The sequence below is a fragment of the Nothoprocta perdicaria genome, unplaced genomic scaffold (assembly GCF_003342845.1).
Source record: "Nothoprocta perdicaria isolate Ctin4 unplaced genomic scaffold, notPer1 scaffold_372, whole genome shotgun sequence".
NCBI classification, from domain to species: domain Eukaryota; kingdom Metazoa; phylum Chordata; class Aves; order Tinamiformes; family Tinamidae; genus Nothoprocta; species Nothoprocta perdicaria.
In genome coordinates this window covers 45,103-71,597 of record NW_020455613.1, presented here as the reverse complement: position 1 = coordinate 71,597, position 26,495 = coordinate 45,103, and the positions used below count along the sequence as shown (strand labels likewise).

Here is a 26,495-nt window from a genome sequence, read left to right as displayed (position 1 = left end):
CATAATTAAAACAGTGACACACAAAAATGACACTTCACGTGTTAATTGAAACACATCTAAAATCTCTCTAGCTCACCACACAGCGGATAACTGCACAGGGAGAGGCAGGACACCAAACACGGAGCTCGTTATGCCTCCCAGCGCTTTAATGAGGCTCCTGAGGAATCTGGTGTTGTCTCCCTATTACTTTGCAATCTGGCAAGCTGCCTGAGGAAAGGGCTGGCAGGAGCAGGAGGAAAATTTACGTGAAGTTTTAATGGATCCCAGAGTGCGATGCAAGACTGGAAGCTGAGTCAGATAATATATACCCCTGGGGGCTCATTAGTTCAGAAATTCACAGTTTTTGATTACAGATAGAGAATAGAAAGTTCTCCTCCAGCAAGCCTCCTCTCAATATGTTGTGTCAGAAACAAGAAGTTAAACACTAATCCCCAGGTTCTAGGAGAGATGATCATTTCAGACATGCCCATATGCAGAATGGGGAAAGGAAATGCTACAGATCTTCCGTTTCCAAACGTGGGCCCTCATGAGACTGGTAGAGGCACCGAGCTGCTCTCTAGGCCTCAATGATGGTGATCAGCCAAGATACTGTAACTGAAACACACTTCCTGAGAGGTTCATCAACCACAGCTCTGCTCACAGGCTTCATCTTAGCTCACAGGTCCCTCCTGTACACTTTGATCCAGGTCATTCTTGTCAAATGAGACAAGAGTCTCATTGTCCAGAGGTTCTTGCCAAAGCTCTCATAGTGTCTCTTCTAGTTCTCACTTGCTGGTTTGAGTAGGAAACCCCAATATCCCACCTCAAGACTGATGTAACAGCATATTCCAACAATGATGAACTGACGTTGTCTTTTTGTTACAAAGGTGAAAAAAATGACCCAACAAATGACTCCTTGGCTCCTTGGTTTCCACCGTTCTGCTCCCTGTCATTCCCTGAGCACGCTCACATGTCATCACCATTACTGAATCAGAGTTTATTCACTCTTTTGTAGAGTAAACTCAAGCTTATCCCCAAACTCACAAAACTATAAGCAGATCTGACCATAGTTTGAGATGCCTTTGAGTACCCCATCTGATACCCAACCATTTCTCCATAGAAGTAGGTTTCCCCTAACTCCTATATCATATTTACCAGCCCGATGGGAATGTCCAAGTACCCCATGGCACCTCAATTCGCATCAGGCATATTTGAGAATTTGAAGTGAACTTTGTGAACCTGAATTAGACAACACGAAGAAAAGTTTAATGACTTAAACTCCTTGAATTCTAGGTGCCAAACTGTTCATTCCATTCTGACTTTGGTAATCACAACTAGATCAGGAGCACTGACCTAAGATGTATTTTCCTTATACTATCGTAAAAATAATGTAAGTCTAAAACAGATATGGTAGCTCTAGTATTGATGAGAGATTGCTCCTTCCAGAAGACATATTCCATAGTTTTCAAACTGTGTGTTACCCTTAGACTAGAATTGGGAACCCTGTTCTCTACTACACTTCTAGATTTGGGGGACTGGTATTATTCTGTTCTCTAGATTTGGAGGAGTGTTCTTCTAGATTTGGAGGACTGGTATTATTAGCTGTACTGAGGCCGACCTTTAGCCTCTACTGAGGCTCTTCCTTTTGATAGAGGGGGTTCAACCAAAGAGTGACATAAATTAATTTTTTACTTCAGTCCTGAATTCTAAATTCTGATTGTCCACAGCGAGTCAAAGTTCACTGACACCTGGACTTCAACAAATCCAGATTCCCTCTGTGTTGTGGTGGGACTCTCAGGGTTGCTTGTTCCAGGGACCATCATCATCATAGGCAATAAGGGACAAGACTGCCTCGTTTGACTCCCTTCAGTTATCCATCACCATCCCAGCTGGTCTTGCACGTTCAGACACTTCTGTTGACATCATATTGTAATGGTTGCAGCAAATGGGTATAAGTTGAAACCCAGGCAGTTCCATCTCCATGTGGGGAGGAACTTCTTCACTGTGAGGGTGCCAGAGCCCTGGCACAGGCTGCCCAGGGAGGCTAGGGAGTCTCCTTCTCTGGAGGTCTCCAAACCCACCTGGATGCCACCCCGTGCTCTGGGTGTCCCTGCTGGAACAGGGGGCTGGACTACATGATCTGTAGCGGTCCCTTCCAACCTTGAAGATTCTGTGATTCTATGAAATCCTGCTGTCATTGTTTAAAAGTATCACTCTAATGGACTGCAGTGCAATCCCCACGTGTTCTCAGGGAGCTTTTCACTTGAGTCAGGGGAATATCATTGAGCCCTCTGCGTGAAGCGAGGACAAAAGGCTGTGCAACAAGGATACAGCAAACCTTCCTGAGGCAGCCCAGCTGCAAGGAGCATGAACACGTTGGCCTCGGGGCCATAAATCATACCCTACATGTATGTCTTCAGCAGGGATCCTGCAGCTAGTGTTCCTAGCAAGCTGAGCAGCAGGTGATGGCCTCCTTGTTGTCCCAGAACACATAGACCATGGATCTCAGCGAATAAGATCTTCCAGGTTAGGATGCTGGTAGGATGGATGAGATTCCTGTCTACTATGAGAATTCAGGGAACAAAATGAGATCGTCTGCTCTGTGGTTCCCAGATTTTTTGTATTTTTTGAAGTTGGGTACAACATTTGCCTTTCCCCAGTCATCAAGGATCCCCCAGATTTCCGCACCCTTTCAAAGATAAATAACTGTAGCCATGCAAAAATGCCAGTCAGTGCTACCAGCCATCTTCTGTGCACCCTGTTGAGTCCCGTGGACTTGTTTGGGACAAGTGCTCTCAAAGCAGTCCCTGACTTTATCCTTATTCACTACTGATACGTCTTATCCTCCTTTAAACTTTTCACAGAGGCCATAGAGACCTTGTTTGTGAAGATTAAAAAAAAAAAAAAAAAAGGCATTGAATACCTCAGTCTTCTCTGTGTCTGGTGTCTCACCACTCCATTTAGCAACAGTCCTACATTTTGGTAACCTGTGCCTGTTTCCATCATCTCTCCATCTCCTGATGGACCCACTTGTTTTCCTGAGTCTTGCACTTGGGGAATGCTCTTCATAAGATGCCAGATTTCCTGAAAAGCACTCATTTCAGTTACATATTACATTATCAGAATGGAGATAGCTCTGCCTGTCCTGGTTTTCTGGAAAGAAGACTATTGCTCTTAAGATGCAGTGCGTTCAGGCAAAGCACTCAGGGTACCTGAACAGAAGGATCTAATGATCTAGACACCCAAAGGCCTCTCAAGTATGTGTACAAGGCTTCCAGGCATTGCATAAAGTCTCCAGACATTTTCCATTTCCATTTTGATCCGCAATGATCAAAACTCTCTTTTGACTGTTAAAACCTTCCATCTTCCATCTTCCATCTTCCATCCTCCATCTTCCATCTTCCATCTTCCATCTCTTGTATGAGGAGAGACTGAGTGAGCTGGGCCTGTTTTCTCTGGAGAAGAGAAGGCTGAGAGGGGATCTGATTAACATGTATAAGCTCAGGAAGGGAGAATGCAGAGAGGAAGGGGACAAGCTCTTCTCATTGGTGGCCAGCGAAAGGACAAGGGGTAATGGCCATAAGCTGGAGCACAGGAGGTTCCTTCTCCAGGTGAGGAGCAACTTCTTTACTGTTAGGGTGACAGAGCAGTGGAACAGGCTGCCCAGGGAGGTTGTGGAGTCTCCTTCTCTGGAGGTCTTCAAAACCCGCCTGGATGCCACCCTGTGCCACATGCTCTAGGTGTGCCTGCTTGAGCAGGAAGGTTGGACTAGATGATCTCTAGAGGTCCCTTCCAACCTTGAATATTCTGTGATATTCTGTGATCTTCCTGCAGTTTACAATTTAGTTAGAAATTCTTGCCAGGCACCAAGGGGAAATGAAGATGATGATCATTAACCATTCAGTACAGAAGGAAAGAGGGTGACTTCAAGCTATAGACTGAGCGACACGTGATTCTCTATCAGTGATGACTCTGGAGCAAGTCAACACTACAGGATGTTTTGCAATGAGGAAGTTCTGGAGGAAGAACATCCATGATATCACAGTATACATTAATCTATGATTCCAATGATCTAAAGAATTCAGGCACTAAACTTAGGCATTTTCTACTAAAAGAAGCTGACATCCTCTCCCTCTCCTAAAATCTGATACCACCAAGAGAACTTTTCAGAGAACAACTATGAGGTACCGTTCAAAACATGTTTTTTCATACAGATAACAGCTGTATAGCTAAGACAGGTTAAGACAGCACAAACCTAAATCTATTCAGTTATTTCAAATGCAGAATAATTATAGGATATCATGTCACAATTTAAGAGCAAATGGCAATGTGAAGATTAAATTACATAGCAAAACACTTCAGTCATATGAAGCTTTTAAACGGAAAGGTTATGAAACTTCCAGTCGTATGAAACTTCTTTTTTTAAGGAAGGAAGAAATGGAAGAAAGGGAAGGATGGAGGAAGGAGAGGAGAGGAGAGGAGAGGAGAGGAGAGGAGAGGAGAGGAGAGGAGAGGAGAGGAGAGGAGAGGAGAGGAGAGGAGAGGAGAGGAAACAACAAAACTCACAAGGTTTGCATGGATTTAATCTGAGGTTCCTGAATTATGCTTAAAACATTCTTTTAGGCTAACATGTAAGTGGGAAATGAGTTGAAAAGTTCAGAAGAAAAGTTCTGCATGTACTTGCTTTCCGGGGCACTTTGGGGATACATTCCCCATTTTTAATATGCATGCTCTGAGCTAAAAGGGAATTCTTGTCCTCACCATCCAGTCAGTTCAATCTTATCCTATTCCGCAAATTGGTTGCTTTAATTTCCGGTAGAAATGCCTGACAATGATGAGATAAAAGATTTCAGCATTGCAACAGCTTTGGGGGAAAAAAGTTCCTTCTGAGGAACTAAACTTAGGGCCTAATCTTGTGTGCAATTAATAGCACTTACTGATAAAGGACCAAGGACTTCTCACTAATTGTTGTTGTGATGGATAATTACAGTCAGTGGGATAATCAGAAAGCGATTTTAAATTGCCTCCTGCTCTCAGAAGCAAGAAAAGGAGACAGGGCAGTTGTTTCTTGGTTACTAGGAGAGGACTCCTGAGAGTTTATATCTGTGGATGTGTTTGCCAACAAAAACTCCTGGAGCCTCCATAGGCAGGAAGGAAGATCTCAGGGAAGGTGAGAGAGATGACAGCTGATTTCCCAGGGAGCTGTAAATGCCACATTTATTTAATCCTAATCCTTCAAATCCTTTGAAGACCTTGAGGTCTTCAAAACCGCTTGGATGTTGCCCAGTGCCACATGCTGTAGGTGTGCCTGCTTGAGCAGGAAGGTTGGACTAGATGATCTCTAGAGGTCCCTTCCAACCTTGAATATTCTGTGATATTCTGTGATTCTTTCAGCCCTGCAGCTAAAGTGAAGGAGACAATCATACCAGCCAACTCTGATGTTCTAGGTAAAAATGACCTGGACAAATATGAGGCAGCTCCCTCAGCAGCTGCAACTCTAAGGTGAGGGTGAAGTGATGCTCGGACACCACTACGTGGGTGCCTGAAGTTAGGTGGCATGAATCTAGTTGTCCATGGCTGGCTCTAGGAGGGAAGGCAGGCTCAATCCCTTGAAGAGTACAGAATCCATGAGGAATGCATAAGACTCAGTCCGAGGGCAGTGTTGGAAAGGAATTGCAGACTGGCTGTTTTTTTCCTTCTTCTCCAAACTCCTTTCCTCTTGCTTAGAAGGAATTAGAGAAAGGTAAGACAGGCCATTAAGCGGAGCTTTGGAGGAACTTTGGAGGAGAGGAATCTCCCTCTTCATGGGTTTTATACATAAGGTGACTCTCTATGTGCCCATGGGGGAAGTATGAGTAGAAAAGTGCAAGTTGTCACAATGCATGACCCTCTAAGAGTGACTTTAGAGAAATGTCCTCATGGGTGCTGTGCAAACTGCAAGTTTTCAGAATGACTAAAGTTTTAAAGTTTGAAACTAAATATCTTTAAAGTTTAAAGATATTTAGACAAAGTCTAAATATTTAGACAAAGTCTAAATAGCCTGTATGGCTCCTGACAGGATTGTTCAAGTAAAAAGAAGAATGGCAAATGGACAGAACCCATTGTGCACTTTTTGGCACTGAGATCGTTTGATGCTAAAGCTATAAATAAGAAACTAGAACACGCATCTTTCTGCTACTGCTTTGTTTTTCTAATGCAAGGTTTGTGCAGAAAAGGAAAATGTTCAACCAAAGCGCTGTCACTGAATTTCTCCTGCTGGCATTCTCTGACCGGAGGGAGCTGCAGATCCTGCATGTTGTCATCTTCCTAGTTACCTACGTGGTGGCCCTCATGGGCAATCTTCTGGTTATCTTGGCCGTAGCCTTTGACCACTGCCTTCACACCCCGATGTACTTCTTCCTGATGAATCTGTCCATCCTGGACCTCAGCTCCATCTCCGTGACTGTGCCCAAATCCATAGCAAATTCCCTACTCAACACCAGGACAATTTCTTATTCTGGATGTGTGGCCCAAGTCTTTCTTTTCTTCTTCCTTACTACTAACAACTTCATCGTCCTGACGCTCATGGCATACGACCGCTACGTCGCCATCTGCAAGCCCCTCTACTACAAAACCATCATGAACTTGAGACTTTGTGCCCAGATGATGGCTGGTGCCTGGTTCTTTGCTCTTCTGTACTCGGTGATGCACACTGGTAACACTTTCTGGCTACCTTTCTGTTCCTCAAATGTTATTGATAAATTCTTCTGTGACGTACCACAGATCCTCAGTATCTCCTGTTCTGATGCAGGCATCAGTGAACTTCTTCTTCTAACAATAAGTGCATGCTTGTATTTCATTGACTTCCTTTTCATAGTTGTGTCCTACTTTCATATTTTCTCTGCAGTGTTTAAAATCCCCTCAAAGCATGGCCGGCATAAGGCCTACACCACATGCCTTCCGCATCTCACCGTCATCTCCTTGTTCATTTCTACCGGGATCATTGCCTACGTCAAACCCTCCTCCCACCCCCCAGCAGTGCTGGACCTTATTGTTGATGTTCTCTATTCTGTGTTGCCTCCTGTCATGAATCCCGTCATTTACAGCATGAGAAACAAAGAAATCAAAGCTGCCATAAGGAAACTGATGGCTTGGAAGTTCTTCCCGCAGACAAAACTGTTCAGCTTTTGGCTGTGACCATGTCTTAATGGACATTTTCTGCATAGATTTAGGAGTCTCAAAGCATTTTAGCCTTTAGACGCAATTGTGGCATTTTCTCCCATCCGTAAGAAGTTACAACAGCAACAAATGTTCGTATTTATCTTCTGCAGTCATCAGAGGTCTTCTGAATTTGCACCAGGAGAAGTACAAATTAAATCTCTCTCTCTGTATATATCAGGTATATCTGTATATATCGCCACTATAAAGCGCTTGGCTGTATCTCCTTGATGACATCCCCATGAGCACCGTAAGGCTGTTCTCAAGTTTCTCTTTCCTAGGCTGAACCATCCTACTCGCCTCAGTGTCCCCTTACAGGACACGTGCTCAAGCCTGCCGACCATCTCGGCCACTCTGATGGACTCAATTCATTTTTTGGATGTCTCTCCTAAACTGGGAGCTTCTAAACCACTTTCAGTATTCCAGATGTGCTCTAATGAATCCTACTTAGAGGGATGACTTCCATTGAGCCTGTGCTCCTGTTGACGAAGCCTGGGCTCTTCATTCCTTCCCAGGTGCACATGGATAAGCTTCTTGCACTTCCTGATGGCCCATTTATCCTGCCTAAGTCCATGAGAATGGTGATCCATTGTATCAACTGCTCATTTCCCTCTTGTGTAGTCTACCAAATTGATGGAAAAGTGCTCTGCCATCTCCTCCAGGTCACTGGTAAAGACATTGGGATGGGTGTGCTCCCTCCCCAGGCTCACCTGACCTGCCACACAGAGCCCTACTCAAATGGAAATCACCAGTGGACTTAACTGTTTGTGGTGTCTACCTCCTTAGCTTCTCCCTAATCTCTACACCCCAAAGAGTGACCAAATGGCAACATCCTGCTAAGGAGATGTTCTCATGGACCCTGGGGAGAGCGACAGCAACAGCGCTATGGCGAGGAGTAAGGTGGTGTCAGCAAAACGTTGGCCGATAAGCAGTAATGACTATAAATGACTATAAAACGATCATCCATGAATAGGGGGACAACCCCAGAGCTTGTAGAGTTGTTTTTGCAAGGCAGAGGGCTGCACAGCAAGATCTCTCCTGGAGCAGGAACCCATCTCAAGGTTATCCCTTGAGTTTGAGAGCTCTTACCAGCTACAGATCCGTGGTAAGTGAATGTAGCAGGCAAAACCTTCTAACCCTTTGTAAGTTTTACTAAATTGTGTCCAGGACTGATTGTGCACATAATCCCTTAGACATAAACCGCTGACCAAGGCTGGGACTAGGATTGGATTCCTCCACAGCCCAGCTCCTTTCCATAGCTTGGAAAGCCAAGGGGTCCAATCCGAACCTTGTGACTCAATATCAGGAGTCGTCGTGTTGATTTTGTAGTTTAGCACGTGGTTCTTTAGTTTGGGACACATATTTTATCATTGATATTATACTCACAAATGCTAACATATCCCTTCTGGGTTTCCTGAGTTTTTTGGTGCTGTTGGTTTTTTATTCAGAGAGCTACTAGCTAGGAAGATGATGGGTTTTTCTCCCACGTGAAGTAAATGCCTATTTTGTTACACACGCAGGACAAAGGACAGCTTCAACATTAGGACTTTCTGCTGTTTGTATCAAAACTAAACTAACTAAATGTGTTAGTATTTAATAGGTAATTCAGATGTAAAGATGCTCTCTTTCCTTCATTTACCACTTTGAAAACAACGTGTGCGAGTGACAAAGGTCACCTCACTCTAGGAACTGAGCTCTGGGGTAGTAACTGTTAACTCCTCACAGTGTCCATCTTCAGCGTAGGGGACATTGAGCACAGATGTTCTCTGAGGAACGCAGGGAAGAAGGGGACAAGCTCTTCTCATTGGTGGCCAGCGATAGGACAAGGGGAAATGGGCATAAGCTGGAGCACAAGAGGTTCCATCTCCAGGTGAGGAGGAACTTGTTCACTGTGAGGGTGACAGAGCAGAGGAACAGGCTGCCCAGGGAGGTTGTGGAGTCTCCTACTCTGGAGGTCTCCAAACCCACCTGGATGCCACCCTGTGCCACATGCGCTAGGTGTGCCTGCTTGAGCAGGAAGGTTGGACTAGATGATCTCTAGAGATCCCTTCATTTGCACATTAGCAAGGCAACGTAGCAAGAGCCTCTGCAATCCGGAGCACTAGGAAAATGTGGCACTGCAGCCATCACCTTTGGCCAAGTCATGGTGGCAAAAAGCTGAGTTCGGAGGGTATGGAGAAAACCCCTAGAATTCCAGGTGTTTCAATGTGAGGGGAATATGTGGATATGCAGGGAGACCTCTCCAAGGATAGCAGGACAAGCTTTGGATGAAGAAACTTTGGATGAAGAAGCAGGAAACCTGGCTCGGGGGGCATTCCCAGGCACCTCTTTGCTGCCGTGCTGGACAAGAGAGGGGCTCCAGACAAGAAACTATTCCCAGAGAACCAACAAATAAAGGATGGATAAGTGGACAAATGGTCCCAGGTCCCCTCTGGGCTCTGCAGAGAAGCACCAGGAGAACAAGGAATCGCTCAGGTCACAGCCTTCTCCAGGACTGATGGAGTCTCACCACTGAGGATACTGGAGGCTGTAGCAGGAAACCAATTCCTCTAGTGCTCTGATGCCAAAGCCTCGTGATGGAAAGTGCCCTTCCCCAGTAGACTCTTATCTCCTTCCTTGGTGGGAGAAGGGAAAGCAGGAGTGAAGATTTTTTCCACAGATCTTCCTATGGAGGAAGAGTCTTCTGCCTCATTCCAGTAACTGTAATTGTTTCCTTTAATAAAGTCCTTCATAATACTGCTGTCTCTTTCCTAATGATGACAGGTACGAAGCTTCTGACTCTCCTTTGATGTTCTACCCGGAAGGCTTTTCTCTTTTCTCTTTCTTTCTTTCTTTCTTTTTTTTTTTTTAATTTTATTTTTAAACTGCCCCAGTTTCAGGGGGAAGCAGGAAACAAGTTACCATGGAAACCCAAACGTCACCTGCCTTTTTCATTTCCACATTTCCTGCCCTTTATCTCATGGAAAGCATCTTGCCACAGTGCACCCGGCTTTCAAAGCTGTGGAGAACTGTGGTTAGACTGTGGTTGGCTGCCACAAATGGCAGACAGCCAAGTGGGTCACCTAGCGCCGCTCTAGTGCAGCCCCCCAGCCCTCCCGTGCCCCCCACAGGCACATACCCCATGGTGGTCTTACAGCACCTCCATGACCACCTTGGCACCGTGGCAGCTTTTCTGCAGCCTGAGGAACTGATGAAAGATGAAAAGAGCTGCCGAGCTGTGCCAGTGCCTTGGGCAGATCTGCACTGGAGCTGGTCCAGCTCAGTGAGGAAGGCTGCACCTCAGACTGAACCTTCCCCAAAATCCTTACCCTCTAAAGCTTGATGGAACGCTTTAACTCAGAGGTTCTCGCTCTTGACCTTCGCCTTTTCAAACCAAGACTGGCTTCTGCATCAAGACCCGTTGCATCCTAGTCCTGACAGGAAAATTAGCACCTTGTAAAGATCAGATTATGGGCACGTGATGGGATACTATGACCTGCTGGGCTAATATCAGCTACAGCTTCTCCAGCTTTGCTCACAGGTTTAACCTGGGTTACCTTAAAGTTGGTGTTCAATTGTGCTGATCGTGCTTCACACTTGTCAGTTCTAGAGTTGACTGGATAGGTAGAATGTGTGTTGAGCTTATGGTCCAAAGAAATCCTTGTCTGCTGAGACAGAAAATTAACTACGGGCTTCAGTAGCTTCAGCTTCTCGGGGCTGATTAATGGTCCCTGTTCTTCCTTTCTTCCTTTCAGCACTTCTGGCTGTGCTGCAGCCATGAAGTCCCTGAGCTGGAAACCTGGAGCTTCTAAATCCGTGCCTGATGTAGASTCTGAAGAGGTTTGAGGGCACAGGGCTTGTTCTTCTCTTGAATAAGGTGCTGTACCGGTCTGTGCTGAGAACAGAGGAACTGTGCCAGCTCTTAGCTCTGCCAGAGCGTTAAGCTGTGCTTGTTCCTGAAAGGGGGAACTCTGAACTGGTGTTAGGGTGCTGGAGGGCAGCAAGGATGGGACTGGGTGGCATGAGAWGAGCYAGGCAGGTGACAGACAGAGCTAACCTSTCCATAGGAGGAGGAAMAAACTGGGGGTCTCTCCTTTGCCATTCCTGCTGTTGGTATTTTGTAAACTGAGTGCCTCCTTGTGGGTTTGTGCAGTTCAGTCTACCCTGTCCCTCTGTCTTACAGAGAACCTTGTAGGCTGGGCCTCCTTGTGGCCACTTGTGCAAGCTGCACAGGAGCATGTGAAAGAAGAATTGTATTATGAATGTTCTTGTTTTTCTGACTTTTACTGACTTTCAGTGCCTCTTGTTGCCAAGATTTCAGTCCAAGACTTCAGATATTATTAGAGCTACTTCTACAGCTGAATGAGCTTCAAAAAATCTATAAGGATCTTCAGCCTGTGCTCCTTRKAAAKACTATGTTACAGTCCCTGTTCATTCTGTAAAAGAAGGCTAGAGAACAGGGTGTTTCTTCGCAAAGCCCCTGCAAAAGATGCAAACTGATCTCCAACCATTCCATAATTAGGAATTAGGGGACTGGAAATGGCATGGGCAGGCGGGCAGCATGGACCACGGCAACCTTTTCCCTGCCAGTGTGAGACACGCCTGTCTGCCCTGCTGCTTTTGCCCCCTTTCTCTTTTGATGAGGTGGAAGTAAGGTTTTCCTGCACAGATTCATTACCTATATAGTGGGGTACAGAGCCCTATGAGCAAAGGCACCCCCCACTCTTGAATTTCTCTTGAATTTCTTTTCTACCCTTCTTTGCTCCAGCGACACTATCTGTGGCTCTGGCTTTTCTGCTCTGCCCACAGCTCCTTCCACCCAAGCTGAGGCTGTGGCGAGAGGGCAGGAAGGGTGGGCGCCTTAACCCCATTCCACTTTGGCTTGTGGTCTAACGTCTGCTCTCTTCTCCTGCGCGCGTTTATGGGTCCTTGCCGCGTGCCACACCAGCCCCGCTCCCTCTACCTTGTTTTTTTTGTGCTCCACGTTCCGGAGGAAGCGGTTTCTCTGATGGGGCTTGGGGCAACAAAGTGACCCAGATCTCGCTTGTGTCATCATGGAACTTGTTATGCACAATTTTCGCTTTACCGCTTGGGCCACGAGACCCAGTCTGCTTCCTGCCCTGCTTTGTTTTTTCCTGCCCTCATTTTCCACTGTGTTTTTTTCTCTCTTTTGAAGTAAACAAGAAAGCACAAAGGGACAACGTGGTCAGAGATGATGGTGATGAGAGATTGAAACCCCGATATCTGAGAGTATCTTCAAAACAGACCTACAAATTCACTATCTTGCTAACATTCATTTCAGATAATTTAATTTATATATACGCTCATCCCCTCGTTCAAACAATCTTACAGTTGGGAGCATTTACTGGAGGAGAAAAGACTGAGACGTGTAAACTGAGGTAGGCAACAAACAATCCTCATTGACCCTGCAGCAAGGAGTGTTTTTGAAGTGCAACACAAAAAAATCAGCATGGATAATAATCTAAAAAAAAAAGTTGTTGCAAAATATCAGGGAGTGTGGAAACTGCTCTTGCACATCCCTGCATTTTTAAACAAGAATAATCAGTTGGGAGTGTGGGAAAGTGGGATCGATACGGCCCGGTAACTCAAAAAGGTCAAAGCAGAGGCATCAAAACTCTTCCTCCATCGTGTAGCAGCCCTAATGACAAAGAGTTGAAGCTTCAGGAGCTTCAAGAATATAATTTAGAAGTTTAAATATCACTGTGCTTTCTACAGCTAGGGAAAAATGAGGCTGTTTTGCTGAGGAAGGGGTAGGAGGATGAATTCCTCAGCATCTATGCTAAACTAATCCAAGTAATCTGAGCTAAGGTTAGGAGAGCAAATAGGCCTGTACAATTTGAAGTTATTCCTGAGCAGGAGTGATCAGTAACTCTGTCACTCTGTGACAGACCACCTAATTAGTGGTCAGGTGGCAACATCATCATACAAGATCAGGGAGATTTTGGTGTTTTGCTGTTCAGCAGTGTGGACTCACAATTTGTGATAAGGATCTTCACATGTTCTGTGCAGTGGCTGCAAACAGAGACTCTCTCCCACATGGAGGATCAGGGCTTTCGATAAAGAGCGTTTGAAACACGAGCTTTTCCAAAATCAGAGCCCCTTGCAATGGCTGTGAATGCAGAATGGTGAGAAAAAACCTGGGAAAGAGAAACATCCCTACTGGTCTGGTGAGTTTTCCCCTGCCACTTCACATTGTGAAGGTGTTTGAAGGTGTTTGAGTCTTGGTGAGACTTGAGAGCACACATCTCATCTCTCCCTTTGGACAAATCTCTGTGCTTCAGGAGATAAGAACAGCGCTCACAAAAGGAGAAAAGCTCATGTTTGTCATCCTCCCAATGACGAGCTGCGCCTTGAGACCCCGACCACTCAGTTTGACATCATTAACACAAACCAGACTCTTTGTGCCCTCTTAGAAGCAGGATCCTGGCTCCTCCATCCCCCATAGCACCAGATATCTGCCTCTCAGAAGCTGGACCACCAGTGTGACCAAGCTGTGCTTCATCCTCTCTTTCACATAACACTGGTTCCTGGAGGAACCTGGAGGAGACATCATTTGTTCTACTCTCCCTCCATCCAAGCCAACCAAGCAGTGCTCTCCCACACTGAATACAGCCAGAAAGTACGTCTGACTTCGTGAGAAGAGATGTGGCCATTGGGCAGTGAGGTGGACTGAGAACTGGTTGGACGGCAGAGCTTAGAGGGTTGTGATAAATGGGGCTGAGTCCAGTTGGAGGCCTGTGACCAGTGAGGGTGCCCGAGCCCTGTCACAGGCTGGGGAGTCTCCTTCTCTGGAGGTCTCCAAACCCACCTGGATGCCTGGATCTCACAGCCCTGAGGACTGCGCTGCCGTCCAGAGGGACCTGGACAGACTGGAGGACTGGGCGGTGAGAAACCTCATGAGGTTCAACAGGGGCAAGTGTGGGGTCCTGCACTTGGGGTGGAATAACCCTGGACACCAGTACAGCTTAGGGGTGGACCTGCTGGAGAGCAGTCCCGCAGAGAGGGACCTGGGTGTCATGATGGGTGACAAGGTGACCATGAGACAGCAGTGTGCCCTGGTGGTCAAGAAGGCCAATGGGATCCTGGGGTGCATTAAGAAAAGCGTCTCCAGCAGGTCAAGGGAGGTGATCGTCCCCCTCTACACAGCCCTGGTGAGGCCACATCTGGAGACTGTGTCCAGTTCTGGGCTCCCCAGTACAAGAGGGATGTGGAGCTGCTGGAGAGAGTCCAGCACAGGGCTACGAGGATGATCAGGGGCCCCGGAACATCTGCCCTGTGAGCAAAGGCTGAGAGAGCTGGGTCTGTTCAGCCTGGAGAAGAGAAGGCTGAGGGGGGACCTGATCAGTGTCTCTAGATACCTCAAGGGAGGCGGTGAGGAGGAGGGGGCGGCCTCTTTTCAGTGGTGGACAGCGATAGGACTAGAAGAAATGGCTTCAAACTGAAGCATCGAAGTTCCACAGGAACTTAAGGAAGCATTTCTTCACTGTGAGGGTGACAAAGCACTGGAACAGGCTGCCCAGAGAGGTTGTGGAGTCTCCTTCTTTGGAGATCTTCAAAACCCGCTTGGATGCAGCCCTGTGCCACGTGCTCTAGGTGACCCTGCGTGAGCAGGGGGGTTGGACTCAATGACCTCTGAGGTCTCTTCCAACCTTGGGCATTCTATGATTCTATGATCTCTAGAGGTCCCTTCCAACTCCAACCACTGTGTGATCCCCCCGCAGTGGAACAAAGCCATCACCAGAAACTACGCTTTGTGGGCAAGTCAGGCCGGAGGAACTGGCAAAACAATTCCAAACGGAGCAGCATACACATTCCACAGGAACACATTATTGCTAGGGAGCACACCACGCCAACAGTCAGTATTTCAGTATTGTTTTATGCAATGGTTTAAAAAAACCCCAATTTCTCAAAGTCAGAATTTCACAAAGTTTAGGACTTCTGAAAGATCTACAGGAAAAAAAAAGAAAAAAAGATAAAAAAAGATATCCTGCTCTGCAAAGGCTGCAAGACACAGCACCCTGAAGGAGATTTCCTGTGTTTTTCACAATTTTTGTTTACCGCTGAAATGCGGCTGGCAGGCAGGAAGCCTTAAGATGTGCATACATAAAGCTGCCAAAATATGAAATACACTTAAGAGATATTTATCTTGCAACTTTCAGCATTACTCCCCCAAGCAGAAATTATACAGGTAATTTTAATGCAAACAGCAGGCATGTTTTGACAATCTGTATTTAATAGCTAGCTGTGCTTCATGAAAAATTGCTGTGCTAATGACTCAGGTATGTGGGAAAGCAGACTTCTGAGAGTTAAAACTTATATTTGAAGAGCTTGTAATTAAAGCAACTTAATATCTAATGGCTGGTATGATATACAGAAGCAGCAAGTGATATTTGTTGAAAGAGAAATTTGTTCCTTCTTGCATATGGTGCTGCAGGTCTGTGCTGCCAGGTTACATTCATTCCTGGAAAAAAAGAAATAACAGCTTATTAAGCCGTGATTTGGGTTAGAGTCCCAGCTAAATAAGCATAGACTGGATGTTTCTCATTAATAGAAAGAGGAGAATGGGACACTGGGCCTCGACTAACAAATTAGGTGTGAGGTCTTAAAGCCAATGAGATGAATTTTTCCTGGCTGGTGCTTGATTGGGGATTGAAGCTGACGGATAAGGGCAGATATGGGAAGGAAAAAGAAACAACAGAGAGATATGACTAGAAAAAAAGTTGTTAAATTTGCATGCAAATAAAATATATATATATACAAATATAATTGGAGGTGGGGAAACTAATTTTATGGCCTGATAAAGATCTGCAAAGGAGGAGAGGGACTGAACTAACAGCAGGGAAATGATCCACGCAGAGACTGTATAAACAGCTATTACAGGGAGAAGAGTCACTCATGGCTAGTGCATTGATCCTAATATTTTCTGCCAGAGGCTTCCCCACCCTCTGTGAGCACTTACTTTTTTTTTCCACATAAGCATTGTTATCAGTACGTTAAAAATGATTCCTTTCATGAAAATTATTTTCAGGCCCAGCTGGGAGAACGACAGCAGGTTCAGCTTCTCATCTGGAAGAGACAATGAGAAGAAAGGTCACCAGAGCACCGAGACCTTCTAACTGCAAGGCAGATGGAACAGTGTTTTTTTAATGAAATTGTCGCACTTTGTATGATAAAATTTGCTATTAGAGTAGTTAAAGAACAAGATTGGCTCAGTGAGAGATTTTCATTCCTTCCAGTYCTTGTCTCAATCTTTTCATCCAGTAACTCCATCCAGCGTTCAGTTTCATCCAGTGCTTGGTTTTCCGATAGGCAATTATGCCAATCATCTAGCTCTTGCTACAAGCAGCGTGCTATGAAACTGGGGTGCCGGAGGAGTCCTTCCTCCCTTGGCCCATGAATTTCTTTAAGAAAGAAGTTTAAAATCTCTTCAAGAAAACAATGCAAATTTTATTGAAAAAGCAAAGTCCATTTGGATATTATATTTGTCTTCATTTCAAAGCCAGTTTCATCCCAAAATACATTGGCCTCTATTTAGAAAGTAGAAAACTATTATCAAAAAAAAAAAAAGAAGAACCAGTTTGTATATAGCTTTGAAATTTTCTCTCTGAATTGATGGGCTGAGCTAGTGCAGCTTGCTGAGGAGTGTTTTCCTGAAGTGTTATTCTGGAAACTTTCCCGTGCCTGGTTTCTTTGCAGCACGGCCTCGGGTCTGCAAGAGCTCAGCTTTTCTGCAAACAGGACTAATGCCCAGGGAGACCCGGCTGCTTGGACGAGCAGGAGCAGCAGCTGCTCGAGCGTCAGGACTGCCTGATGTCCACCCAYGGGCRCMRCAAGCTGAGTTARAGCTTGCTTGGTATCACCTTGATATTACTGCAACTTGCTTCTGCATACCCGCTGGAGAAACCGTCTGCTTGTTTTGGGGCTCCTTGGGTGTTCGTGCACCCCAAAATTAAACCAGCTCTTTKGAAGTCTGAAGTGCATTCACTGAAGCTGCCTTAAGTCTGTACTTTAAATCATTTTACAGAAGCTTTATAGAAAAGAATGGTTATTTGGCAAGATCTAGCTAAAATGTGTGTTCATGCCTGTGGTGGTTGCATAAAATGACTAGCTCAGATCTGAAAGATCACATTAAACTGATGTTTAAATCCGGTGATASTCATTTGGAAATTCACAGTCTGAACTTTCTACTGCAACAGGAATTATACAAATAGATACCAGAGARCAGYASCCAGGTAATTTTTTTACACTTTACACTTAAAATGCTTTGTTCATACCTGTCCTGAAGTGCTGGGACACTCTTGTTACGCAGACAGTGCTAGCACCTGCAGATAGAGCAACAGAGCTAATTAACATTAGTAACGGACTTTGTCAGGAGTTCATAAAGATGTCTCTCTTTGCAAGGTTTGGGTTAACGTCTCTGGCCATTACTGTCCCCCATGAACAGTCATTTCTGCTATTTCCTGGGCAAGCCTAGGAGAAGATCTAATGAAGCACTCATGTTGCATCAGACAAAGCAATTCTGCATTTGAGAGCCCTCACAGTGTGATTTAGAGCTCTCTGTCCTTTGACTGTACCAGTCTACTGGCCTTTAGTCTCGTTTCCACGGAGGAAGAAGGCAAAAGAAAATCTTTTAGAACCAACAGGGCAATGTTCCTCCTCCCTGAGGGARTATTTCAGCACTGCCACAAGGTCTGTGGCACTTGTTCARTTCTTGCTTATGCTGATTGCATGGASAGCAGATCATCCCCAGCTCCACACACACCAATCACAGTTACCATTGTGATGGACATTACCATGTTCAGGATCTTGGCCTTCTAGCTCTCCAAAGCCCTCATGCGTTGCGCTGCACTGCATTTCATTTCTGTTGGCCCAGTACGTTGACAAGTAGCTTGATTCCTGCTTATCCTCTGATGTTACCGTCTCCACGATGACATCTGTCTTCGTTTCAGTCAYGTCAGATTTAAGCTTGTCGGGGGAGTAATCTGTGATGAGGCACATTTCCAAACCCTCATTGTCTTTAGAAGTCAGCCTATACACTGAAGGAGATGGAGTAACATCTGAAAGAGGAGAAGAGAAATGACAGTTCAGTCACAGTKTCTTCTGTCTTGCTTGAAGTATGGAGGTTTAAGTGGGAAGATGCCTCATCATGGGCATCTTGTGCTAAGACGCTTTCAGAGAGAAAAGGCTTTCACAGTAGATCAACAGAGAATTCACAGAATCACAGAATATTCAAGGTTGGAAGGGACCTCTAGAGATCATCTAGTCCAACCTTCCTGCTCAAGCAGGCACACCTACAGCATGTGGCACAGGGTGGCATCCAGGCGGGTTTTGGAGACCTCCAGAGTAGGAGACTCCACAACCTCCCTGGGCAGCCTGTTCCACTGCTCTGTCACCCTCACAGTGAAGAAGTTCCTCCTCACCTGGAGATGGAACCTCCTGTGTTTCAGCTTATGCCCATTACCCCTTGTCCTATCACTGGCCACCAATGAGAAGAGCTTGTCCCCTTCCTCTCTGCATTCTCCCTTCATGAACTTATACATGTTAATCATATCCCCTCTGAGCCTTCTCTTCTCCAAGCTGAACAGGCCCAGCTCACTCAGTCTCTCCTCATACAAGAGATGTTCCAGTCCCTTAATCATTTAAGTTGCTCTAAGTGCTGGAGTCGCAATTGTGCTGGAGTCACAAGTGATGTTGAGACACGATCCATGAAGCCTCACAAATGACATTTAGTTGAACATCCGCTCTGCAATAGCTTGTTAACCTCTACCATACAACCTGGTTCTTGTTGGATCTTGACCTGAAAGAATTTAGGATCCTACATGGCACCAGCATAGAGAGCACTTCATTCCTGCTTGACCGCCTTGACATCATGTGTCTAGAAAGGACTGAGTAGTGTGGAGCTACCGAAGAACACTGACATCACCCTCGCCTTCCTCTCTTCCACAAATGTGTTCTTAAATCCATCACTGACATTCCGATTCCCACTTTCTCCAATACTGAAGGACAGTGGATTAACTAAGACATCTTAAAGATGTCCACGGTCACTGTCTAGCTAACCGTTCCCATTGCGAAGAGCAAGGAAAGCCTTGCAAAGCAGCAACATATGTTTTTTTTTGGGGGGGAAAGAAATATTAAACAAAACTTTCACTATATTCTAACAGTATAGCTTGTAGTATAGCTGGCAGGGCTGGGGGGAGGGAAGCTCCTAAATTTTGCCCTGAAAAAGAAGGGTTTTTTGTTACTAAAGATGAAAAATCTAAGATTTCTGGTTTTGATTGCTGTTTTCTGGCTTCAAATTCTACTTGAAAATTAATCACACTAGGATTTTCCACACACATCAAAATGCTTCCTGTAAATAAACTTTTTGCACATTCAATTTGGTAAGACTGTACTCAAGACACGCATTTCTTCTTATCCAACTCTCAAAATTTCTGATTCTCCGAGAAGGTGTTTTCTCCAAATTTTCTGCATGCACAATGATAAAACGTTATCTGTATTGCAGTACTCTATCGGTGAATAGATAAAATGTGATTAAAGATATAGCACAGCCAACTTGAGTGCATTTTTCAGTTGCACTCCTGGCGATCACAGGTTCGAACCAGAGCTTCGATTCACATTTATAATCTTACCATGGATTACTGTGTAGGTTTTAGAGTTTAGAACAATGTCTGCTTAGGCCCTGCTCACAAAGTTGATAATATTATATATACTTCATTTCTATATTCTATATATTTCTATATTATATACAGAAACAGAATATATCTATATTCCTTTATTTAGGGACAGCAATCAGTTGCCAGATTAAGAAGTTTTCAGTTCTTCCCACTGGGAAATTTGGTGTAAAAATCTTGGCTTTTAGAAATTGTCTCAAAATGTTATTGAAGCAGAAGGCCTTAGTTCACCAAGAGAAACATTTCTCATCTATTCAGTTCCCAGCTGTCAACATCTTAGAGAAATATCCATAATTTACTAGGGTCAACTCAGAAGGACATTATCTACAAAGCCAAATAGTCCTTTTATTTCTGGCCTTTTTCCTGAATTACAGTTTTTCTAACCCATCTTTGCCCTGGCTTATGGATCCTAGAGAGAAGAGCAGGAATTGATGGTGCTTCATAGCTTCTCTCTCACAGTGAATGCTCAGCTGCCTCTCTCTATTAGGGGGTTTTGCTCCCTGTCAAACTGTGCAATGTTCTCATCTTGATTAGATACAAATTAAGGACTATTTTTGCAGGCAGCTTCAGCAGCAGCTCCTTTGCAACACACACATTTCTCATTCTTGCTCACCATGATTGCTGGTTTTGCTCTGACATCAGAGGCTGTTTTCTGATAAGCTCCTTTGCAGATTTTTGCACTGCTATGAAAATTTGCAGAGCACGGTCTTGGTCAAGATCAGCTACTTTAACCACAGCGCTGTGACCCACGTTTCCTGTATTTTGTTGGGTCAATTGGTGGCTGCGTTGAAGATGCTCTATTTATATCTGTGACCTTCTCAGTTTACAAGAAAGACTGAGGAGTGGCTGCTCAGCGATGCTCTCAGCCATCCACCCACCTTATTTCATCCTTACTAGAGGACATCTTCCAGAGAGAAGAAAAGGAGATATTTGAATGCTATTGCTGACTAGTTTACAGAAAAACTTCAGAGGGTGGTTTAAAGCAGAGCCATAGAAGACTTTCTCAGCACTCTACCAAGACCTCTACTATTTTATTTATTTTTTTCCAAAGCAGGGGCAGTAGAAGTCTTTAGCTGGCTTAATGCAAAACCTGGATTATATATTGATCCATCCTGGTCTTCATTGTCCCTGAAGTAAAATTTCTTAATCTGGTTGGACTGGAACCAGCAGGAAATCATTTGATCCTCTCTACAATTCCTCTACCAAACCCATATGATTTTCCACAAACTAGAGTCAATCTGGAATCATCCCCCGGTTCAGAGGAAAGATATGTCCCAGCACATGCTCATAGGTTAATCTTGACCCTGAAGGAGTAATTCCAGAGACTGAACGTTCATGTCTAATGATGTTTGCTGTCTCTCCTTGGGTGGAAGTTCCAAAATTCCCTTGCAAAGCCTATGTGATATCTGCCAGGCCTGCATGGATGGTTAGATGTCTACACCAGAAGTCTATGTTTAGACTTCCAGATTCTCCATCCCAGTACACTGGATTTGGAGACGTGCAGTCTAATTCATATCTAATCCAGTCTTCAAAATTTACATGTGAATGGGATGAAATTCACACATTTTTCTATTGGCCGACAAGCCTCAGCAATGGCTAAGGTCAATGAAATTGCATGGTCATTAATCTATGAGCGTTATTAGTCTATAATTAAATTAATCTATGATTAATCACTAATCTGTAAGTGTCAATGTTGTCTCATTTCCTATTATACCCAGGCTTCCTGTTTCAACTTCACCAGCATCCTCTACAGAAAGAATCCTAAATTCATTTTCTTTCAGTTCTCCTTCCTCCCTCGTAATTCAGTTTATTCTTCATAAAGGCAGGCCTATTTGGAAACAGAGGTCAGGGGACACTGCTCCCCTCGTCACAGCCTGTCCTCCAGACCTTAATCACCCAAGTTGACTTTCAATCTGCTCTGTCTTCCAAACACAAGATTACGTGTCTTCCAATTCCCCACCTCACAAGAGACCTTCTCAATAGCTTCTTACCCTTAGTAGTACCATGGGTGCTGCTTACTTGGCGAAACTGCAAGTCTTGTCCCAGATCCAAATGTGAGTGTGGAAGTACTTTTATAGTCACACTATGGCACGGGCTTATACAATATCCAGAGGTCTTGGGTGGAAGTTTCAACTCTGAAACAGCCCATGCAAGGAAATTCTACTTATGCCCATGATTACAAAGATCTGTCTATCTAGGACTATTCTTCTCTTTTCTTTTTATTTCCTTTTATCAAACGGTATGTTGCCTTCCAAACATTTCATTCTCACTCTTCCTTAGTATTTCCCTCCATCGGTACCCAACTGAACATGGTTCTAGGCAACCTGCTCTAGCTAACCAGGCTTGAGCAGGGAATTTGGATCAGACAATCATCAAAGGCCCCTTCTATAATCCTGTGATAATTATCTCATTGCTCCCAGAAATTCACCCGTGTAATAGACAGTGATTTTCACTGTCATTCCTCAATTACTTAGTGTCACTGGTAGCCAAATTCCCTTCCCCTTTTCCTTTTCCCGAATTAGTATTACATTATCTACTGTTACTTCCTAGCTGACCACATGGTGAACAGTGTGGCACAAAGTCCATTATCGTATTCACTTGAATTTACCAGCTGAATTGGTCAAGGGCGACCTCAGAGCTCATATGTACAATGGTACTTATGAGGACGATTTAGCTTATAAGCAGAAAAGATTTCTCTGGGTTACTCTCTCAGGATCTAACTTTCTTTTCTTCCCCAAGGAATTTCAGATAAAAAAAAAAAGTTCTTATTTTTTTCTTAAATTTCCAAAAAGAGTAAAAGAGTGGAGAGAAGGAGACAGAGGGATGAAATAAAAATAAATCATACATTTGGGAAATGGAAGTTACTCACAGAAACCAGGAGCTTAGTCCCTTTCGAAATGCAATTTTATTCTAAGCTGTATTATACACTACACGGCACTTAAAATACGGTGCATAGTTTAAAGACACTCTCTAAGGTACCCCAAAATATCTGTTTAAAAAACTTGGAAAGAAAGATATTGGAAGTCTAGTATTCTTGGACTGCTGGGTTTGCTTATTATTTTTTCCAGCTGCAGGAGTTGCCCAACGTGGGGTTTTTTTTGGGGTGTCAATCAGCATAGGAAGCATTGCTTAACCTTATTGAAAGTTATTTGAGAAGGAATACAAGAAAAGGTTTGTGCATGGCAAAGCAGGCTCTGCTCTTCCTTGCAGTCTCTGTCGGTGGGTGGGAACTTGGGGACTTGGAAATGGAGAGCTTCGTGAACCATCAACTTACCCTTCATGAACAAATATCTGTTTAAACTGACCTTGCCTGACCATCTTGTGGCAGCAACACTTCCATCATTACTTTTTCAATCATCTTCATCTAGGTAAAATTAATTTTTGGTATCACCTCTCCATCTATTCACAAAACCACTCAGAAATGGACCTGGTCTCGTTTATCTCTGCCTCTACTAGGCTGTGATTGCCCGTGATTACAAGACCGGTCTCATGTCACATGTTGTATCCTGAGCTTCCAGTATTTATTCTTTGCTTCAATATGACAGAAACTCATTCCCCATTTATGGCAATTTACTCACGATCTCCAAAGCAAAAGCCAAACACACGTTCGTAATGTACATCAGCACAGAGCAAGGAGGCTGATTAGATAATGTGGACCTCATTATCTTAAGGTATTAACATCCGTATGCCAGGAAAGGCTCTGTTAGTCCAACCTTAAGAGGCAGTTATCATCATTGCGATTTTCTGGCCCCTGCTCGTTTTCACCATTTCCCTTTGCTTTTTCTTCAAAGATTTTTTCTAGTCTAGGAAGGATATAGGAGCCCACTTGCAGTTGACTTTCCAAGAAAATCCTTGGGAAAAAAAAGCATATGCTTTGACCAGGAGTAAGGAAGATAAAAAAGAAGTACATATGCAGTCATGGAAGTCACTTGCTCCAGGTGAAAATGTATAATACTGTTCTTAATATATTGTGGAGAGGAAGGCAATGTACCTTATAAACCAACAAAACTACTCTCAAATAAAGACATCTCTGGAATTCAAACGTACCTGGAGATACTATCAGTTTGGTTCCAGCTCCAAATGCAAGTTTGCCGTAGTTCCCACTACTACACTGTGGCACATTGCTTTGCAAAAAAAAAGCATGTGCATAACAGTCTATTGCAAATCAAGATTCATAAACACAGCAGGGCAAGATGTACACTGGAATAATCTAGCCAGGGAAAGTTTGGGGCATTTTCATACAAATATTTAGTGAAATAAACACTCCAGTCACATTAAGCCCGCTTAGTCATTCCTTACACTAGTCTAGCTACTCTTCTCCACCTAATTAGACAGGTTTCAGCTGTCTCCACACTCCAGCAGCAGCTACCTTGAAATCTTCTACAATGTCTAGCAAATACCCTAGTAACAAAGGGATTACCGCGATTAATTGCAGGCATCAGCCTACATTTGAACTGCATTTTGCTATTTTTTTTTAGCAAATATTTACTTTATTACAATTTTAAATGAATTTCAATTTTTCCACTCTGCAACTCGAAACCCTACATCTCAGAAATCTTACTCAATTTTACCCCGAGCCAGGTTTTAGGGACAAAGATAATGTGCTACATATTCATAGCCATGAATATTGTTTTCTATGACAAAAATCTACTTTATACAATCCCATCAACTCCAATCATTGTAAGTAACTGACCCCCTGTCCTGCTTGCTTCACTATACTATTCCAAGCTCAGTTTCTCTGCAAGATCTCTGACTTGTGAGGAAGTACCTTGGAAATAATTGCACTGCCTTGAAACACGTTTTCTCCCCAGGTTTCCTGTGTGTCAGGTCTTCTACTCAACCCCAGGAAGGTAAATTTCCATCCAATGAGTGATAATGTTGTCCATTTACAGCTGAGTATCCACCCCCAGCGTGGCCTGTCAACAAGCTTTAAATGTGTAGCACGGATTATAAACCTTTGTCCCTGTATCCTTTCCATTTCTGCACCTATACACTTGCAGTACATTATATCTTACTTCTTTTTTCCATTAGCCCATTATTTTTCCTTTGCATTCCTACATCCATCCTTGACAAAACCACGTTTTCATTCAGTGAAGATTGTTACATTATATTATTATATATCACATCTACGTTTTTGTATTTCACTTCATTTCATTTGTAGCCTGATTCCATTCCCTAAGACAGACCCATTCATAGGGAACAGCAGTAAATAGACTTTCTAGGGAAAGCAAAACAGTTAAATTGCTCTATAGAACAACTATCACTGTCAGTTCGTAAAGTAAGAGTCTAGTCTCATATATCTAGTCCATCATGACTCAAACGGACTGATCTTAACATCTATAAACATTTCCCCAGATTCCCTATAACCTCTAATCGCCAATTATTTTTTCCCGTATTCAATGGGAATAACTCCATAGGACTAGAGCCACCTCAGATGCCAGAGATGGGAAGAATCTCCTCCTTAAATGGAGTTATCAGGGAACACTCAGTGTAGCTTGCTTTGGTGTATCCAAAGTACGATCCCTGCACTTCTCACTGCATAATGTTTCCCAACACGAGACTCTTCCTATCGAACACTTTTTCTTTAATTCCTCATTGTGCTTTGTAATTAGTTTCTGATTGTTTTCGTTGATGCTGAGCAGCATTCATTGGATTTTGTACAGTTTTTATGTAGCTATTAACCACAGCTGAGGCAACAGAACCACCCAGGAGCTCTACCAAGTTACCGAACACCAGAAGTGCATTAAAATGATTTATGAAAATATCTCCTTATAAGCAAGTTCTTTTTTTGTTTTGTTGCTCTTGTTTTAGGAAATAAACCCCTATAACAACCCTAGAAATCATCCCAGATCCTCAGGGATCCTCTTTCATCATGTTTCCATTACATGACCTAAAAACCTACGGGATTTTATAAAGAGATTTGTGTCTGTATTAATGTGCTAAGACATAACATGCAGAGCCTTACATCATTCCTCAGCATAGCTGTGCAGAGTACCTAACACCACAGTGAGGAGGACAGCAGAATCTCAGCCTTGCTTCTGTTATAATACATTTTTGTTAGGAGGTCAATAGCTTGGGAAGGAGTTGGCTTTTGGACTCCCAGGCTTTTGAAATTACCTTTTACATCTCTAAGAACTGTTGAGAGCAGCTTGGAAGACCTTCTTTAGATTAACTACCTTTAGACTAAGCAGGGACACACCAAAATCTGCCCCCAAAGCTTCTTTTTATGAGGAGGGGGGAGGAGAAAGAGAAAAACTCGGTGTACATGGGATGACTGGACACCTATAAAATTATCTGCATGCCTAACCCTGAAGTCAGTAGTGACTCTTGTCCTTTGGATTCCTTTTAGTCTCTTTTCATCCGCAGACCATTCCTCATACTTACAAATTTTACTGAATGTCTTATTCCAACTCCATAAAAAGTATTTCTCAATGAGTACCGGTTCATCCTCAATGAGTACAGACGTCTCTTTCCTCTGGACTGCTACTGGGACTTCTCCATAGAGTGGTAGAACTTACACAAAATAGACCCAGCTCAGCCAGGCCCATCATAAAGGTATCGAAAATACCAAACTAACACCAAGGAATGAGGGGCAGGAGAGGAAACCTACTTGGGCGAATGCGTAGCTGCGTCCCTGGACCAAACTGC

The 26,495-nt window shown here is 43.9% G+C and overlaps 1 protein-coding gene and 1 gene segment (V, D, J or C); one reads left to right on the top strand and one right to left on the bottom strand.

Annotated features, from left to right (window-relative positions):
• The first annotated feature begins 6,198 nt into the window (after nucleotides 1-6,198).
• On the top strand, nucleotides 6,199-7,155 carry LOC112951810 (olfactory receptor 14A16-like). Its single transcript, XM_026044577.1, has one exon. It carries the CDS (start codon nucleotides 6,199-6,201, stop codon nucleotides 7,153-7,155), a length of 957 nt encoding a protein of 318 aa, XP_025900362.1.
• An 8,397-nt stretch (nucleotides 7,156-15,552) lies between these two features.
• LOC112951809 overlaps nucleotides 15,553-26,495 on the bottom strand; it is a 14,813-nt gene continuing 3,870 nt past the window's right edge. Inside the window, 4 exon segments of the C gene segment in view lie at nucleotides 15,553-15,637; nucleotides 16,136-16,242; nucleotides 17,451-17,498; nucleotides 17,970-18,233. Of these exon segments, the coding sequence occupies nucleotides 15,632-15,637; nucleotides 16,136-16,242; nucleotides 17,451-17,498; nucleotides 17,970-18,233 (425 nt within the window).

Excerpts from the sequence above, each read along its gene's own strand:
- LOC112951810 (XM_026044577.1), top strand. The coding sequence starts at position 6,199 with ATGTTCAACCAAAGCGCTGTCACTGAATTTCTCCTGCTGGCATTCTCT.